The sequence below is a fragment of the Sardina pilchardus genome, chromosome 2 (assembly GCF_963854185.1).
Source record: "Sardina pilchardus chromosome 2, fSarPil1.1, whole genome shotgun sequence".
Classification (NCBI taxonomy): domain Eukaryota; kingdom Metazoa; phylum Chordata; class Actinopteri; order Clupeiformes; family Clupeidae; genus Sardina; species Sardina pilchardus.
The window spans coordinates 36599314-36619921 of NC_084995.1; the positions used below are offsets into that span (position 1 = coordinate 36599314).

At 41.7% G+C, this 20608-nt stretch overlaps 1 protein-coding gene across 2 annotated transcripts; it reads left to right on the forward strand.

Annotated features, from left to right (window-relative positions):
• The first annotated feature begins 350 nt into the window (after positions 1 to 350).
• On the forward strand, positions 351 to 20148 carry vipr1a (vasoactive intestinal peptide receptor 1a). Of its 2 annotated transcripts, XR_009937181.1 has the most exons (14): positions 351 to 606; positions 2254 to 2341; positions 5243 to 5353; positions 10924 to 11039; positions 11203 to 11300; positions 13121 to 13244; positions 14510 to 14663; positions 14951 to 15011; positions 15721 to 15787; positions 15871 to 15962; positions 16140 to 16269; positions 17394 to 17435; positions 17582 to 17833; positions 18678 to 20148. XR_009937181.1 is itself a non-coding variant. In XM_062529326.1 (13 exons), the coding sequence occupies exons 1-13, from the start codon at positions 553 to 555 to the stop codon at positions 17774 to 17776; spliced, it is 1332 nt and encodes a 443-aa protein (XP_062385310.1). In that variant the 5' UTR covers positions 351 to 552; the 3' UTR covers positions 17777 to 20148. The 2 variants fall into 2 exon arrangements, 1 of the variants encoding a protein (XP_062385310.1); XM_062529326.1 differs by having other exon boundaries at positions 17582 to 20148.
• The last annotated feature ends 460 nt before the right edge of the window (positions 20149 to 20608 follow it).

A 20608-nucleotide genomic window follows, 5' to 3' on the forward strand; every position in this document is an offset into this window, starting at 1 on the left:
CTTCACGGGATTCAAGGGGGTGTTCGAGGATTTATGTCTCACTCCACTACACACTAAGAACAGTTTTCTGAACTACGGTAATAGGGTGTTTGTTTTGGTGCGCTGGTTTACAGATGACTCTAGGCATTAAAATACTGGTATACAATTAGAAACCAGATTGAAACACACACACTGAAACTATGACGCTTACAATAGCGAGCCTATCAGGCATTATACCATGTCAAATTTAGCATAATCTGTATGGTTAGAAATAGCTTGCATTTATCCTCCTACTTTCTTAAATTGCCAGCGTCCGTGAGTCTCCAAAGGTTTGTGTTCTGAGCGCACATCCATGTGGGTAGGGAGCCATTCTTAAAGCCTACTTCACTGAGGTAGGATGTACCATCAAAAGGATTATCACTTGTACCTGGACCTGAGCTGAGTATCTGACGGCCACACACGGTTCTAGATTCATAGTAGGCTAAACCAATCAGTGAAATATAAAAGTAGACATTACGTGGCAAGGACACAGACAAAAGCGGAAGAAGTAAAAAGTCGAAGTGTTAAGCACACATGGACATGGATACTTGTGCCATATCTGCCTTTCTTCTGTTTTCGTTGCGATTGGTGAGTATAAGCAATTGCAAAATAACAGATTGTTTTCCTTTGGTTGATGGTCAACTTTAATGAAATGTAATGTACGTCTAATTTAAATAATGTATAATTTAGTTAATTGGCGTTGTAGCCTGCATTTAAACTCTTGAAATACTTTCGTTATTGCCGAACAGTCGAAACTATTCATCATTGACCTGGTTAAATTGGGAAGACATTTATTGGGTAGATAAGCTACTTTGTCCACACAAAGGTCGCTATTTAAGTTAGGGCCTAACAATTTATTTAAAATACATAAACCGTCCACTGTTGCACGATGCTCTGTGTTACAATGCGCTGAAAACCTGATTATTTTGATAGAGGGGGGAAATTAACATGTTATTAAGGTAAATTTATATATTCAAGTCGAGCCTGTAGATAAGAAGGAGTAAAATGTTGCATAGGATGATGTGGCAAAACTACAATTGAATCACATTCCTTTAGTTAAACCCTTTTGGATGAAGCAGCTTGTTTGGCTATTGATGATATATGATAAACGGAATGGTGTCCCCCTTGGTTGCAACACAGTTCGAAGTAATAAAACTAGCCTTCCTGCCTTGGAAACCATTGTTGTCCACCTGTCAAGCAGATGTCCTTGATTAGGAATTCAGCTATACATCACCAACTCATCCTAATACTCCATGATGTCTGTGACTTCAGGTAGCCTACTTGATTACGAATTTGCAATTTCCCTAGGCTAATGTTATGATTTGATCAATAACGCACGCTACCTCTTTAATGTTGTGTAACAGTAGGGCTTCACCAATAGGAGGCAAGTTCAGTAACAGCAGCACCAGTGTTTGGTATGAAGGGTACCATCTTATCAAGGCGTTTTATGGTTTTAACCTGATGATGAATCACGCTGACTCATACTTAAAGGAATCGTCCTTTGTGGCCATGTGGGCACAGTGCGCGACTAACAATAGCGGTGTAGTAAAGGCTTGATTTATGTGGCCACTGAAGCGCCTCATCTGCCAAAGTAGCTGATAAATCTGAATAGTGCCCCAGTCCAGTATGGCTCAGGTCATATACTGTAAGCAATCCTACAATTGAGAGTATAGCCTATGCTTTCAAGAAGTCGTGGCAGACATAGGGGAAAACCCTCTGACAATCTATGATACCATATAACCATGGTTTATAAATATTTGAATCTCATTGATATTCAGAGTGATAGCATTTGTATATTTGCAATAGAAGATAAACATTCCCAATCTACCTATAGATGTAATAATGCTGTGCTATGGTCACCTTATGAACTAAGATGGACATTGTACTGCCAAACAGAATATCCCCCCTATAATGTAGGAGGTTGAGAATTAAAAGACTAAAGTACTAAAGTCCTTACCCTCTAAAACCCCGAGGTGAAAGTAACCTGATTTCAAGCAAAAGAGGTTTCTGCACTGGGAGTTCGTCTTTTCTTCACAACGAGAAATTTCACCGTAGCTTTTGCATACCTCTATGCAAGTCTATGAAATGTTTACATTGTTTCATACACTGGCAGTCTGTACTTTATTCTGAGCGTGCTCTAATTTGCCATGGTTGGTTGATGATGGATACATGTAACCTTTTGCAGCATTGTCTCTGATAAGTGTAATAAGTGTATTCTCTCTTTCATCACTGTAGCTGAGCTCAGTGCAGGCGTGTGGTGTTGAGATCAACACAGAGAAGAAGAGAGAGTTGTGCTTGTCTCAAGTGGAGAATGTCACTTCAGGTATGCTCTCTCTCTTTCTGTCTTTCTTTCTTTCTTTCTTTCTTTCTTTCTCTCTCTCTGTCTCACACAAACACATGCACACACACACACACCCGCACACGCACACCACTCTAAAAAAAGATGTGCAATTTTAACATATTTTCTGTCTGTGCTCAGAGTTAAGCTTTCTCAAAACAATGTGTATACAAAATGTGTATACAAAAAGATGTAGGCCTACCTTTTTGTTTGCTTGTTTGCTTGTTGTTGTTGTTGTTGTTGCAAAATTAACACAAAATTAACACAAAATCGTGTTGTCCCTGTGTCATTTTGACACATCGCTTCTTAGAAGCCACTGAAGCCAACCCAGATCTTCGTGGTATACATTTACTGACATTACAGTTTTTTTTCGGTTACAAACAAATGTTTTTGCTTTACACACAATTCTCTAAACATGTCTTTCAAACAACATAGCCCGACAGATTTTGCAAAACCTCACACATAATTGACAGAAATGATAGGAAGTAACTTGACATTATTTTTTTCAAACACAACTTGCAAAATTGCACACTTATTCCCCACTTATTCACAATAAATGGAATGAAAATGACATTGAAATGAAATGAAATGTCCCCAAGTTACCATTAGCTCGTGTTGTTTTCTGTGTCTCCGGAAATGCCTTGGGAACACACATCTTTGTTTCTGCAGTTGAAAGGGTCTAATAGGCCTATGAATATACACACCCATTTAAAAGTATCTGCGTTGGTTCTGAACATCTCAACTGGAAATCTTCAAGGAGCAGATTGAAAGGGTCTATACCTATATATAGTACATCTATTCACCTATACTAAGGCAGTAATTGGATGGTGTTCAGTAATGAGTGTTTACACATGTCAGGAGAGAGATGGTGAAGCACTGTTGAATGAATGTGCCATTTTGATATGTTGTGTTTGAAAAACAAAATCAAGTCACTTCCTGTTAGATTTTTGTGTGGGAGAACATTGTGTGCAGTGTTTTGCAAATTGTGTTTAGGGAATTGAAAATTGTGTCAAACACTGAGAATTAGTATATGGTCTTGCAGATTTGGTGTGGGGTTATGGTGTTAGAAATACATGTTTAGAAAAAATGTGAAAGCAAATATTTAGTGTGTAAACAATTAAAACTGTATTTTGCTTCCCTTTTTCTTGTTGGCTGTAAAATACTGTGTACACAACAGCAAATGGTTTTGGGGAAAAGTCACTAGTTTTGGTTTCAATATTGCTTACATGTTTACTGTGTATTTCAACTTCTCTCTGTACGCTAGATGACTTTCACTCTTGTATGGAAATATACATTAGACTGACGAGCTTTAGGTTTTCAACAACAGTGTGTGCTTGATGTATCCAAAATGTAATATTATGACAAAAGTCTTTTTACTGTGAGGCGAATGTTTGCTTTAAAGATGTGTTGATATCATTTTGCTGGAGATTTAACACATTTTGCATTTGGTGTGAGCAATTGTAGGTTTTATGTGTAGAGTTTTGAAAAATAGAGACGAAAGAGTTTGGAAAATGTGTAAACAGTTGTAAAAAACTGTAAGCAAGCTGATGATTTGTGTTCTCATGTCATGAGTGCTCCCATCCTGTACGGTCTTAATTATGATGAATGAGGTGGCTATGAGGTGGCTTCTCTTCTATAGACGCACAGCAATAAAACAGCGGAGATGATGGCACAGGAATGGTAATGACCTGTGTGGGGTGGAGAGTATTATAGTTGGGTTCTCATAACTTAAAACTGTTGGTCAGATTTATGTCAATTTTTTAACGAGGTAGAGGGTCACCATGTGCTGCCTCACTGCTGTTTTTGGTTCATTATTTGAGTGAAACACAAGATGATTGAAACGTTTTCTTCAAGAGGATTGAATGAATATTTTCAATATTTAGTGTTCTATTATTTGCTGTTGCAGTGCACTCAAGGCTGCATTTTCTTTACTCTGGCTCTAGAGAAATATCGACGTTAGATATAATGTTCTCACGCAGTATATCACTTAAAAAAATAGGTGGCTCTGGTTCCCAGAATCTTCAGAGACGTAAAAGGGTCCCAGTCAGTGTGAACCTCACTGTGTGGTTGTGGTTGTGATTGTGTTATGATTCCCATGCTCAGTAACACCAGCGTAATATTACTGTAATTACGATTATAATTGACAGAGCAGTTACTGGACACAGTTCAAGTTGAGATCATACAGCTAGTGTAGTGCCAGTGAGACCGTGCGCTATCAATTACAACGTCGACTCGTCCCAGGAGTAATGTGGAATAGGCTGATACACAGATTGGTTTCGCTTGCGATGCAATGAGCTGAGATTGCATGGTCTCTTCTGTGGTATTGTCCTCGATTGTTAGCCGTAGGGTCAAGTCCTCAAAACAACCACAAAGGAGATGGTTCTCCGTCTGTGAGAGCTGCCCGTCATACAATAAGATTTTTGAGAGCAACAGCTTTTAGTATGCAGGCAGCCTTGTGAAGGTACTAGTGCCCTCCTCTATTGTGTGCTTTCTGGTGCAGAAAACGTCAAGCAGTGATGTACATGTTTTCTAATGAGATACACAGTGGGGAGCACTTTTGAGTGTTGGTGGTCTGTGTTCAATTGTGTAAGTGGAGCTGTCATAAAACTGTTTGCCGATGTAGAAAGAATCACCTGCATCACCTGCACCTAAACCCTGCATGGGGTTCAGAATCATAGCTAAAGCATTTAACATTTTTTTTTGTCGCAGTGCCAAAGTATCCTTGTATCAGATTTGATATAGGAGGCAGTGCCACAGTATCCTTGTATCAGATTTGATATGGGTCTATTACATTTCTTTAACAGCACTGATAAGACTCAACCCCTGCCAACCTGTGTCTGTTGTGTGTTCTCCCCGTCCTCTGACATGTCAATTTTCTTTTCTCAGGTTGCCTGGGCTCGTGGGACAAGATTGCCTGTTGGCCATCAGCCCATGTGGGAGAGGTGGTCACCATACCCTGCCCGGATTATTTCAGCTTTGTGTCTGGCCACCCCAAAGGTAACACATACTGAAGATGGTGTTCTCTCTGTCCCACTGGAATGGAATAGGGTAACCTGGGTCATGCCTACAGTATGTGCTTCCATTACAGTACCACAACAAAGCCTTTCTGTTTCTCCATTTTTCAGTCTAGTGAACTATGTTCAGACTGGATTCTATTTAGGGTTTAAAAGCATAGACGTTTAGCTGTTCTGAGTCATTGTTTTCTTTTTGTTTTACATTGTGTACCCTAAAGAGCATGGTAGAAAAAAAATTCCTCTTGAAATAGTGGATTAACAGATCCCCCTTGGACGATTGAAGGGCTGACATGAAGGACTGTCAAACATGATGTGCAACAAAACATGATGAAACTGATTGTGTGGGTGTTATCATTTCAGTAAAGAAAAAAGTCCCCCCGAATGTGGTTCTCGCACATCAAAGGGAAGGATATAATGCAGTTCAACTAGATAGTCAGGCATGTACTCTTCCTGTCCTACTGAAGACCTGCCTGATGCTGCTTCCTCCCTCCCACATGCATGGTGTACAGCTTAGTTGCAAATGTTGACTTGACGTTCAAATTCAGAACAGGAAGTAAGATCGGTGACCTGACATGAGCAGTTTAAGGAATTACGTGACTCATGCTGACATATTTATGGACTCCTGTGGTTGCATCTTTGTCACAATCTGTAGAATGCAGAAGGGAAGGTGCAAGAGGTAGTTGAGGCCTAAATGGGTAAAGGTGTCATGTAGAGAACATGCATGAAAACCGCAAAATGTAGAGTGTTCATGTTTAAACTCTTAGCCTCAGACAAATGTGCGCACTGACTGACACACACACACGCACGCACACACACACACACACACACACACACACACACACACACACACACACACACACACACACACACACACACACACACACACACACACACACACACACACACACACACACACACACACACACACACACACACACACACACACACACACACACACACACACAAACATACAGGGCAAGAGGGAGTGATAAATATCTACATCATATCATTGTTATTATTATTTCTTGGCAGGGATATTTTGTGAAAAGCAGGGCAGGGGTAGGGGTGTCTACTTGTTTGAATCGTCGCCTGTAATTAAGAAGCAGCTCAGGCTGAGCCCCTAATGGCTGTGGGGGCCGCACATGGAGAAGCAGACTTTCTGTGTGTGTACGTTCTTCCCAGCATCCTTGGCAGGCAGATCATTAGCTCTCACTCTGACCTGAGGAGGTTGCTGCGACGTTGAGATGGGCCGAACGCATGTGTGTGTTTGTCCTGCTGTTGTTGTGAAACTTTTAACTCGTTCATTAATTAGAGGGTCTCGGCAGCTCAGCGGGGTGCCTGAGTGGAGAAAGATGTGCTAGTTAATTTGACGGGCTGCTCTCGTGAGGCTGGAGGGCCTTGCTCGCTGGAAAAGCGCCAGTGTCTGAAAACAGACATGGCAACCAGCGTGGGAGTTTTGGGGTGGACCAGCAAATGATTATTTCTGTTCCTGTATCTGCCCCCGTTTGTCTGTCTGTCACAGAGTGCCATGTCTTTTGGCTGTTATGGTTATGTCTTGGCTATTTAACTAGGTAAATGTGTGTGTGTGTGTGTGTGTGTGTGTGTGTGTGTGTGTGTGTGTGTGTGTGTGTGTGTGTGTGTGTGTGTGTGTGTGTGTGTGTGTGTGTGTGTGTGTGTGTGTGTGTGTGTGTGTGTGTGTGTGTGTGTGTTGTGTGTGTGTCTGCATCAATGTCATAACAACAGTGATAGTAAAACACTACATAAAACAATAGATTAAGTAAAAGTTTCTTGTTTCATACTTTAGTCATTGGGTAGTGATTTGTCATTGCATACTTTGAATAAAAGCGTTTTACAATTTTATCTATTCGATTAATTGTAATCAGAAGTCCATCATTTTTAAATCAAAACCTGCCAAAGCTTTGAAGCAATTAATCTTTTTTTGATTTCAGGCCAGTTCAAAGTCTTGAATAGAGTATGCTTTTTATTGGAGTTTTAAATTCTTGCTTTGGGAGAGTAGCTTTTGGAACACTTCCAGAGCAAGGCCTGAAGGATTTAGATGCTGTGGGGGTGAAATGCGGTGGATTTATCGTCTTCACGTGGGCCAGGAGTTCACCATAAAGATAGCCTCTGGACATCAGTGATGCAACCCAGATGTGCATGAGGGAAATGCAGCCACAGTGCATCCATGAACTCGTAGATCCATGTGTATTGTGCAATGCATATCAGTGAGTGTGCACATAACTGTGTATGTGTGTATGTGTATCTCTATAAATACCTTTAGATATATCCCTTCTGTACATATAGGATAAAGTTCCCCTATTGTAAGCATAGCACTCCTGAAGCCTTGGACAGAGCAGGCAGATACGGGTTGCTGTAGGAATGTGGAGGTTGATGCTGTGGGGAGTGGGGTGTATTTCATAGAGCTCTCCACTTCAGTGAAGCCCAGGGCAAGAGGGAGCTCCTGTCAATCATAGGGTTGATGGAGAATAGCCAATAAAGCCTCAAATGTGCTGGCAAGACACCCATGAGTTTTGAATGCCTGGTTGATTGTACATTTCCACTGACTGGTTACACAGCCAATCCAGCAGGTGCAACACCAAAAGTCAGTCTGTAATCCATCACCGAATACATACAAACAGGTTTCTGTGCTCAATATGGTTGGGATTGTATTTGGATTGTGCACCAAAATTTTTACCTACTTCGGTGTACAATGATCAATTTCCCCTTTCCACATATTAGTTCAATTAAGGTTCTCACCTTTAATAGAGGTGAGACATTAATATACTTCTGCAGTTATAGGAAAATCCTACAAAATCCTCCTTTGCTCATTATGGTATTACAGACTCCAGCGAAAAGTCTGTGTCTTGACGCATGTTCAGATTGAGTGGTAATGTCTTTTTATGCGGCTCTGGAAACGAAAACATGCGTTACGCAACTTGGCGCCACGCAGGTCGAGGGACATGCCATAAATTCAGCCTGGGTGGAGACTCCCATGTCCCAACACATTTGAACTCCTTAGCCAGGAGCTCATGCGGGGAAACGTTCCTAGTCATCCATCTTCTTTACTGTCTGTCTACTAGTTTGTTTGACTTTTGTGAGGTTATTGCGAGGATTGATTTCTGTCCATCGTCATGTGGGCAAATACTGTATTTGATATATGCCGCTGTCAAGGCCAAAGCTTTATGACTGGGACACGCTAACTTGTGTGTTTCTCCTACGTATTCAAAGTGCTGATATAAATGACCTGGCAAATTGGGTAGGTAATTTGCTTATGTCAACCGCAAACCAGGATGTGCAGCACGAATTTCATGCTTGATGATGCCGTTTACAATAGCTCTGATCAAATACACAAATGAGAAATGACTGCAGTCTCACTCTTTCATCAGCCAACCGCGTGATGCCTAACCCATGAGAGCATGGTCATGGCTATTTGTGCCCCTAACATGGGTCAACTGTGTCATTAGGGGACCTTTAGGACCTGCACATTCGTTATACTCTCTCGCATACTCTTTCTCTCTCATACACACACACACACACACACACACACACACACACACACACATATGCCCTCTTGGCCTTTCACTCATTTGCTCAAACACGCACACTCACACACTCTCTCACACACACACATACACGTGTGTGTGTGTGTGTGTGTGTGTGTGTGTGTGTGTGTGTGTGTGTGTGTGTGTGTGGTAAGACCTTGTCCAGATCCACAGCCCAGCATGCTTTGCAGTGTTGTGATGAGGCCCCTTCAAAAGGCCGCGCTGCAACAACAGCATGCTGGTTGATTACCTCCCGCCAAACACGCGGTGGCGTCACGCATGTCGCTGAAAATCCTCCCCCTCTTGTTTCTTGGGATGATGAAAGCATTCTTTTGGCAAGCCTTCATTCAAAACAAATCTCTCTGTGCTGTGCACTGAAACAGCAGCAGCTGATCTCACCTAACTTAGCCTCCCTGCTCCGAGATTATCCACACAATTGTCTTTGGCATATGTCATTCCAAAATCTAGGATGAGTGGATTGAGGTTGATTTTGAGTGAGAGTGTGTTTATTAGGAAGCCGAAGCCTGTAGTCACTGATCAAGATTAAAGGCTTTGTTCTCGCCGTTTTAATATCAGATGTGTTGAAGATACAGTCATCCTAAATCCTTGGATAACAGGAGTATTTTTGTGTTTCTACCTATTACTGATATGATGGGAATACTGCAGACTCTTTTTTTGTTCATTTGAGCCGAACTGCAACAAAGCCTGAGGACTTTTCTTTGCTTATGAGTAGTGGTGCAAAAAAAGAGGCATCCTGATCTTACAACATGCTCATTTTAAATCATGCAAGAAGTCCTCATATGATTGTAATTGATTCATGAAGTTAGAGGCATATATGTGTGTATCTATGGCTTTCATAAGAAGACAGCGCTTAAATCAGTTCCATTTTACTTGTTTGCCACTCACAGAAATATGGAGGTGCAACACACTTCTGGAGGGGAGCATGCTTTTGTAATGAGAGCAACTGTGGCATGGGGTACATTTACTGATGTTTTATTCATGTCCAATCTCTCTAATTGTAGTATCTAATGATTTATGGATGTCCTTTGAGATGAGGCCACATAGTCTGTTGGGATCTTATTATTGTGTTTCAGACAAATAAGCTTGACATTGAAGATACATAACCAGAAATACTGTAAGAATTCCCCTGTTGTGGAATTGATATGATCAGGTGAAAATAGATGGAGATGACTGATCATGATAAATTGGGAATGAATCCAACTACCTGCTTTGTCTTGGTGACATGGTGACTTGACATGGTCCTGATATATGACCACAGCTGAACATTATTTGCATGTAATTTATTTAGTAAATGCTTAGCAAGATGTGTAATAGCATTTGATAAAGATCATGAATTGTACTCTGTTCTACAACAGCGGACAGTCTGAATGGCGGATGGTCAGTCAGTTCCACGTCACCTGACTTTTTGTGGTGCACGTTTAAAATGGCACCTGTTGCACTTTGCTGCATGCCTTTGTGTTTAGCCTCAGTGGGGACTTGGGAATGTACCCCTTTGTAGATGCCAGCTTTCCCCTGCCGAGCTTCCACTGAGGATAGGGCAAGTGTAGTGGTGTAATGTTCTTCCACTCTGAAAGGTTTGGGTTGCCGGCAAGGTTATAAGGACAAGTGTGTATATATTCATTACAGAGGATGTGAAGTGTTTTCTTAGTTACAAGTGGTGATAAGTGCCGAAAGCCCCGGCACAGTGGGTCAGTTTAATCATTTGTCAAGGTACAATGATAACCAGTAAGGGGCATTTTGATGTGTTATATATTATTAGTTATGGATATGTCTCTCTTTTAGTTGGTATGTGAACATTTGGGAAAGCCACTGTTAAAGCCACCGGTGGAGTTGCTGACATAATTCATATAGATTTTTTTTTGGACCGTTCACTTTTTCCCACAGGTTTGAACGTGTCCCTCAAAAGTTGTGTGGTTTACAAAGAACATGCTGTCCTTCCTCTTTGCAAATGGCCTATTCCTGAAAACAGCATTGCTTCCTCTGCCTCCAGGAAACGTATCAAGGTATTGCACCTCGGAAGGCTGGTCAGAGATCAACCCTTTGGCCATTGCTCTGAGCTGTGGTTACAACCCCAACAGCACCTTCAGTGACGAAGTAGTGAGTCTGGTACGTAGGCTACCTCTGACGCCTCCACTATATTGTATCCATTTGTTCTTCTCGGTCATCTCTGTGGAATTGTTTTATCCTGGGGTTGAGTAGGTATCAAAATGGGCTGCTGTCTCAAAGAGTGCACTGTCTCACTGCATGATGTTCTGTTTATGTATTACAGGAGCATTTCTTGTCATCAGTGAGAATTGGCTACACCATCGGTCATGTACTCTCTCTGGTATCCCTGACTGCAGCCATAGTCATTCTGTGCATCTTTAGGTAAGGTTTGCATACAGACCATACATTTTTATTCCTAATGCTGTAAAGATATAACAAAATTACCTACAGTACTATGTATATTTGAAGATTTTTAAATGAATTTTGAAGGCTTTGCTGTTCCTAAATTGCTGTCAGTTCCCAAAAACTGTTCTTTTCTTGAGCAAACCAAACACATGGTGACATTTTCCCTAATGTTGCAACCCCGTCGTAAGCACAGTGCGGTCTCAGAGGGGAGATGACTGCCTATAAAAAATCAAACACTTAGTGGCGCGCACCTCCCAGTGCAGCCTGACACCTGGCAGGCAGCTGCAGAGACATGATGCTTAGCGCTCGTTGTTAATCATGCCTTAAACACTGGAGCTTCCTCTCCTAGCTTTTAAAACATTACACACACTATTAACCCGCAACCGCCACTTCTCTCTGTCACTTTCGGTGTCTTCCTCTCTCTCATTAAGTTTGTAAGTGTGTGTGTGTGTGTGTGTGTGTGTGTGTGTGTGTGTGTGTGTGTGTGTGTGTGTGTGTGTGTGTGTGTGTGTGTGTGTGTGTGTGTGTGTGTGTGTGTGTGTGTGTGTGTGTGTGTGTGTGTGTGTGTGTGTGTGTGTGTGTGTGTGTGTGTGTGTGTGTGTGTGTGTGTGTGTGTGAGTGCGTGTGTGTGTTGGTTGGTGGGTGGGTGGGCGGTTGGTGAGGTCTCTGTGTTTCTGTTTATGGGTGTATGTGTGTGTGTGTTCAAGTAAATAAAGGGAGTGATATGTTTACATCGCACAGTCCTGCAATAACATTACAGGGTTCAGTGAGGGTCTAGACTTTTGACCGTAGGAATGGGATGCATGAAGCACACTGTGTTTAGACAGGCGTCTCTAACAGCAAAACAGTTGTGTCATATTCAGTGAAGTTTGACAGCGTTAATCACTCACACGGAGCATTTGGCTGCTCTTAAACTTCACTTCTGCACTGGCCGCACATGCTAGGTTACGTAATCATCATTGAAAGAGGAATAGAAACAACTGTTGGATCTCTATGATCTGTCTAAAGCGTGTCTCTGTCTCCCTCCATGCACATCCTTATTTATCCATCCTATCCCTGCCCCTTAGTGAATAGAAAATAATAGAATATATACTTTTTTGATCCTGTGAGGGAAATTCGTTTCTCTGCATTTAACCCAATTTAACCGAATTAGTGAACACACACAGCACACACACAGTGAGGTGAATTACACACTAACCCAGAGCAGTGAGCTGCCTGCCCAACCAGCGGCGCTCGGGGAGCAGTGAAGGGTTAGGTGCCTTGCTCAAGGGCACTTCAGCCGTGGTGGACTGGTCGGGGATCGAACCGGCAACCCTCTGGTTACAAGCCCGAAGCCCTAACCAGTACACCACGGCTGCAAATGGTCCACCTGTAAAGCTTATCTAAATGGCGTTGTCACCCATCGTTAATCAGAGGGGGAGGTGGAATCAGGCAATTGTGGTCAGTAACGTATAGTGCAGGGATGGGTTCTGGGTGGGCCAGTAGGAAACTGGAAAGACAGGAATTTAAAGGGACTTCGGTATCCGAGGCAACCGGGACTCACAACATTCAGGACTCATATATACCCGAGCCAGGCAGCAAACCGCTGCGCTTCCACGCCCATCAAGAGGTCAGGTCAAATGAACCGGGACGCTGGGAAAAGTGGTTACCTCAAACTAGGAGGACTCTGTAGTCTAGACTAGATTATGCAGAACAAATCCAACAATCCATCTCAGGATGCATGTCGTTCAGTCAGTGTTGTTAACTATGCTTCAGCTGAGACTTCTGATGAATGTCCCATCTTGTTGTTTCCCCAGGAAACTACATTGCACAAGAAACTACATCCACATCAACCTGTTTATGGCCTTCATACTGAAGGCTATCGCAGTGCTTGTTAAGGATGTGGTTCTGTTTGATGATCAGGAGTGCCCCTCTGAATCAGTAAGTGAGTCTCATTACTGGCATGCACATACACAAACACAAACACACACACACCCACACACAAACAAACAAGCACACACACACACACACACACACACACACACACACACACACACACACACACACACACACACACACACACACACACACACACACACACACACACACCTGTGCAGTTGTCCTGTAGACTGCCTAACAAAGCCGAGAAGCAAGATTACTTTCCGACGTTACGTTTTGTTGTATCAGTCATAGGCTATTAGAACAGTTCCATGTCCTGCCCTGAGTTTAGCCTATATGCCAAAGACACTTTAGCTTTATTTACAGCATCTGCCTATATCCTCAACCACTCCACTGCAAGTCACACCGCTTTAAATCAGTGCATGTGACAAGCCCACCTGCGGGAATGTTTTGTCCCCAGCTTAACTGTATACGCGGAACAGGTTCAAGTGCTCTTTCACGGCGGCTGCTTTCACGGAGGGTGTAGCTGTGTTTGTCGAGTCCTCGATCCCTTTTAAGAAAGGCTTGCTTATGAAACACTGGCATTACATACATCCGGATACAGGGAGCTGCGGTGTTTGTCAAACACTTAAGAATATTGAGCAACGGCAGTTTGTGTATAGAGCATGGGGACTGGCCGAGGGAAAGCCGCCCTATATAACATGGAAATGCACATGTCCCTCTTTATGTCTCCACTCAGAGACTGGTGGCTGTTTGGATATTTGTTTAGACATTCGTGTAAATGATGCCTTGTTAACGGCGTAAGCAGCTTAGCTGCAGCTGCTGAGTTAAGATAATGGTGTCTGCTCAGCTAATGGTCAAGCACTTCATCTGATTTACCTTCCATCAACATAGAATATTCTCACAGGAGTCTGTCTGACTCGTGTTCACTTGGGTGTCGTGGTCAGAGAGTGCACTTTCTGCTCTTCTTGTCTTTGTACGACATGCTGCAATATGAAGCCATTGATTTACTGTATATTCGATAATGAAATACTATTTTATGCATCAAAAACTAGTATCTTTTTGGATGATGGTGTGAAGTGAATAAATATATCAATCAATAAAAATATCAATCATTGCAGCGTGTCAGGAAAAGCTAAAAAAAAATTAATACCATGTTAATGCTCAGTTGCAGGTGTCAGAAATATTTTGAACCTCTTTCAGTCTGCGTTTCCAACGGACACCTTCTTCCAATATTTTGTCATAAAAACAGTGTGTTTTTATGCTGCTGCCTTAACTTGATCACTGACTTGTGTTTTGTGTCCCAGGTGGGGTGCAGGGCTGCAATGGTATTCTTCCAGTATGGAGCCATGGCCAGTTACTTTTGGTTACTGGTGGAAGTGCTGTATCTTCATGCCCTTCTGGCGGTGTCGTTCTTCTCCGAGAGAAAATACTTCTGGTGGTACATTCTCATTGGCTGGGGTAAGTGGAGTGCATTCTGAATCTCATTGTACTAGGGAACATTCCTGAATGAGAATCACTCTACACACTGTTGAAAGTGATAGTCCTGAAACACTTATCAGTGTCGGTGGCTTATCGGTTTTGTAATTTTCCATTTCATGGTTCGGCGACCAACGCTACCACCATCTGACTGGGCTGTCAGTCTTTTCTTCCCTGTGTATTGTTTACCATATTTAATTGGAGTGTAATTCCCCAATTGCTGAATTATATCTGTGTTCTCTCTCCACTCACCGCTCGGCCGTGACCAGGAGTTCCTGCAGTGTTCATCACGGCGTGGAGCATCACAATGGCTCACCAGACTGATGCCGGGTACGATCGACCTTGTTGTCTTTCATTGGGGAAACACAATTTGCAGAATTGGAATAGGTTGTTCTTGTTCTTTTTTTCCTAAATTCAATTTCCACAAAGACGGCTCCATGGAAACCCAACGTGGTGGTGTGTCACTCGAATCGGTGTATCGGTGACGACGGTGTGTAAGTGTAATACAAAGGGAGTGAGGAAAAAGGAATAACCCTGAGGCTCCATAGTGCTCAGGAGGCCCATGGCACTTGTTAGAGATTAAGGAAGATTGTAGGATTCAGTACACTTCATATGGCCATGACCATGTCTTACTCTACAAACGGAGCCATTGGCGGTGATTCAAATGACACTGTAAATGCAATTTCAGCGCGTTTCTCTCAAGGCTGTTTCCTCTGAGAAGTGATGGACGATGGCTCCTCTAGGAGGTCACCAAAAGGCTATTTTTAGCCAAGTGCAGGACACCCTTGAGGTGCTTTCTACTTTAGAATTTCATACGGAATTGGATCATGGCATGATCACTCACACGATTTATGACATCAAGACTGTTAGTAATTATACTCTATATTTCTTCAAAACTTGGCAGTAATGCAAGAAGTGTCAGAAGTGTGTGCATCAGAATAGGAATGATTGCATCAAAGTAGTATCAAAGGAGGGCAGATCTATTGTCATTGTCATAGCCTAATCATTATTTCACAATAGCTTTATTCATGTGTTATAGATGCTGGGATTTGATTGATGACCATATTTGGCTGATCATCCGAGTACCCATCATATTGACTATATTGGTAATGCATCAGTTTGACATGGGCCATACAGCCTGTTGGGGGGAGACACAGACATTTTCATGCAGTGTATTTGATTCATGCAGGTGACCTTCATTCTCTTCATGTGTATCATACGGATACTTCGGCAGAAGATCAACTGCAGAGACATCGGGCGACATGAGTCAAACCAATACTTGTGAGCTTCCCCTGTAGATGTTTTTATGTGATACTTATGTGATAACACATTAGTACATTATGATACGCTTAGTGGTGGCACTATGACATTGGTATTAGACTGGTATAGGCTTTTTGTTGCTTTGTGTATGTTTTTGTCTAACCATTAATAATCATTCCAATGTTGTATGTGTCACAGGAGGTTGGCTAAATCAACATTGCTGTTGATTCCTCTGTTTGGGATTAACTACATAGTATTTGCAGTCATTCCTGTACATCTAGCCCCTGCTATTAGGCATGTGTTCGACCTGGTCTTGGGGTCATTCCAGGTAAATCACTACAGCACACACAGCATCTTCTCTCTTCTCCATCATGGAAACAAATGTGCAATTCTTTTAAAGGCCCCAGGGATTCCCTCCCGCCGGGTGCAGACGGTCTAGATTCTTTAAATGTCGGCTTGTCTTATCGTCAGGTGATAAATGCAATGTGGGGTGTTATTCATCTCTTATCCTTCCAAAAAAAATATTCCAATATTTTTCCACTGCTTATATTTCCAATATTTTTCCAAACTGCTGACCAAAGACAAAAAAAAATGTGTAACACATTTGATCACACTTATGATTTTGTACAACTTAGTTACTGTCCACTGCTAATATCTCTCTACCTTAGTAAATATCTGTGTAGGATCTTTATACACAAGTTTCCATAACTTTCTGGATATATCCTAAATGACATCTTGATCCTTCACATGTGGCTGGACCTCTGATTGTGCCCTTAGTCCCTCTCATTTGTCACTTTCGCAATTGAGACCACTCTGTCCTCAGGGAGATGGCCTCTTTATTTATTTATTTTTGTCAATTGTACACAGGAGAGATGTTAAGCTGCAGCGCTCATGCCGTGTAAGGGTCTGAGTGCCACGGGGACCCAGGTTTGAGTCCGGCTTGCGGTCATTTCCCAGTCCCACCCTATCTCTCTCTCCCACTTACCTCCTGTCTCACCCTTCACTGTCCTATACAAATAAAGGCAAAAAGCCCAAAAATATATAATTTAAAAATAGTCAAGAAATTACAGTAACAAAAACAACCAACAGAACAGCCTTCAAAAGCATGGGGTTATAGCGCAGACATATTCCCTCATAGGTGTTTCACTGAATTATGCCCATGACGCCTCCAGGAGGCTCAACAGTGGTATCTAGCTTCCCAGACTCAGCCCCCTTCACACTCATGATGGGCCTCTACCAATAAATACAGACAACAAACCAAATCAGACCAGACCAGACAACACAAAATCACCAATACCGCAGCCTCTGTCTGCAACAAATAGGTTTCACTAGCATGTGCTTATACGATTCAAAGCCTAGTCACAAAGTGGTTACTTATGAATATATTATACAGATGCTGAAGTAGAATTGTATTATATGTGTTTTGTTACTCACTATCTCTTCTCGTCTCAGGGTTTTGTGGTGGCTGTTCTGTACTGTTTCCTAAATGGAGAGGTAATTCAAAATCACCTTGATCTCACTCTATCACTGATGACTTATGTCAGTGTCATGACAGACATAATCCATATTTTACCTCCTCAGACCCACACACACACACACCATTAATGCCCTCTCCTCTTTTCCTCTCTCCCCCATCTCAGGTGCAGGCAGAGATCAAACGCAAGTGGAGGAGGTGGCACATGCAAAGATTTCTTGGAAATGGCACAAAGTACCAGTACCAGCAGCCGTCCCTGGCCAGCAACGGGAACAACAGCACCCAGATCACCATGATGACCAAATGCAGTCCGACCACGTGGCGAGCTAGCGAAGGCCCGGACGATCTCTCAGCAGTCTGACCCCCTGGCCCCTGCGACAGGAAACCGCATGTCGTCGGAGAAGTGCCCCACACAGGGGTATGACTCAAGCAAACCTCTTCCTCCTCTCTGCAGAGTGTGATAGATCTGATTACTATGGCACGCACATTGACATTATCACTAAGTGGGGCAGCAAGGTCACTTGCAGTGCAAGCAAAGTGCATTGCTCCAGAGGGTTTGCCATGTACTACACTGTACACCAGCACACCTGGTCTCTGCCATTTCCATTCAGGGCCATCATGTGCCCTGGGAGCGGTGGATTTAGAAAGGGAATTTAACATGATAATCGCCAACATGAAAATCAATGGTGTTTTCCACAGTTAGGGATTAACTGTTAGTCTGTCTGATACCGGACCAATTTTCTAATCTTAATTGAGAATCGGTCAGGGTACACTTCATTCACTTCCGATTTCCCAGGGGCATAATCAGCAGTGAAATTAAGCTTATGAATTGGTACATTCAATTCTTATGTGTTTGCTGTACATTTCTTGTAAATGAAGGTTAATTCAAATGCAGTTGTTTATTTCCAAATTCCAAGGAAAATATCAATATTGTTTAATACTGACAGCATCAGTGTAGCCATTAGTTGTGTTGAGCAGTGTTGTTGATTGTACTTCTCTGTTTGTCATCACATAAAGCCCGCCCTTTACTGCATATGTGGTTGTGATTGGGTCCTGGGTTTTTGGTCTTTTGGAAATCAGCTTCAATGGAAATACAATCCTGCAGAGTAAATTTACATTCGCTAAGAAGTTTGTCTGAGTTTTAGAACTAGACTAATTAACTGTTGTCTTAAAAGAGATCATAAGCTGAACACACCATTGATCAACTCTCAGGCAGGTTGACAATTATGAGTAAGAAATGCTGTCTGTTCAAATTATTACAGGACTTACCTACCACAGATGCCTTTGGGTTGAACACCTCTGGTTAACCTTATTCTCCATAATGAGGTCATTGGAGATGGGCTGATCAGTCAGTGCTCGTAGAAATGTCAAGTACAATGGTAATACTATTTTTAGGCACCACTTCACCTATTTTGTATGTGTAAATAATATGTAGGCTAAATGACACGCATAGAGACCCATACATTCTTAGGTTTTATGGCCAACTGCAAATTTTTCTTCACCCTGTAGCCAAATGTGAATTAGCAGATGTTTGTCCCACAGACATGATGTGGTTGTGTTTATGTTTGTATGTTTGTTTGTTTGTTTGTATGTTTGTTTGTATGATTCTGAACTGTGCAATTATAGTGCATGGATGTGTATATAGTTATTGATGGTACAGATGTTTGCAGAATAATGTGGATTGCACAATAATAGTATTTTATAGATCTAGACTCTTTCAATTCTCTTTCTGTGTGATAGATATTATAATGTGTCATAAGATACAGTAGGCTATGTTACACACACATTGATGTAATTTCTTTCGCTAGTTTGTCATCAGTAGCCGTGGTTAAGATGATGCTAAAAATGTGGGTGTCCATGATCTGTAGGCTATTTTCTATCATAGAGTAATGATGTGTACACGGGTGCATGCGTGCACATAAAAAAAACGAATACCTCATATAGGGTCGCAAAATACCGGGAAATTGTTTTAAACTTGGAAACTTTCCATGGGAATTAATGGGAATATTTGGGAATGATCTGGAATAAATGGGAATTAATGGGAATGAACTGGACATTTTTAATCTATAACACAGAACCTAAATGTAGTTGAAAAGACCCATCTTGCAGCATAATATTAGATGCTAGTTCAAATTTACCCTGCACACAGCAATCAGCGGCAACCTATGGTCCGTTCAGAGCTGCCCAGTGGCCTTGTCATCATTTTGTCCTGATTCTAGTAAAAAAAAAAACAGACTGGATGGTTATCTTAGCATGCAAACCATAGGTGGAGAATGCGATTCCCGCTATGCTAGCTCGCTTCATATGCCAAGATAAGAAAAATACGAACAAAAAAAATCATATTGCTTATTCTTATTATTATTATTATTAATAATAATAATAATAATAAACCAAATGTTTATATGCATGTTTATATATGAAGCAGTTTGTAATTGCCCAAAAGTCCCAGTTAATCACCATAAATTCCCATAATTTCCATTCATTCCATGAAGGTTTCCAACTTTGAATATTTCCAAAACTCCCCATCTTAAATTCCCATGGGAAGTTTCCGGAAATTTACTAGAAATGTTCCGCTCCTTTGCAACCCTAACCTCAAAAGTCATTATGTATTTTCCATAATGGAAATTAGGAAAGTTAGTCAATAGATGCACACATGACACATTCCTTCTGTGATGTAAATGACATGTAAATATTTTGGTACTGTAGTTGAAATGTGCACTTGTTGAAAACCAAATAAATATCTAATGCAGAGAGTAGCCTACACTGTTTTTCATTTATATTCTGTGTTCTAAAATGCTGTTTTTATAAAATTATTGGAAGATATTTAAGATGCTTTTCTTTTCTTAACAAAAACAGAATCTTCCCTATCAGAAAATATCCTTATCAGCTTAATGATAAGCCAATATACATGATATTTACTTACTCACTCCTAGCTTAGACAGCAGAGGGCCTTGTTTTTGATCTCAGCGAGAACATTTTGATGTTTCTTGTATACTCTTGCCAAGTACATCTTTGTTATGACACTCAAAACTTGAGCGGGAGTGAGAGAGAGATATTGAGAAAGATCCCAGTTTTGTTTATCTTGTGTCTCTGTCATATCCTATCTGTTATCTACACCATCGCTGGCACTGGGCACTGAGCGTTGAGCATTGAGCACTGATCCTGCAGGCTGCAGAGATTCTCAGAGCAATGG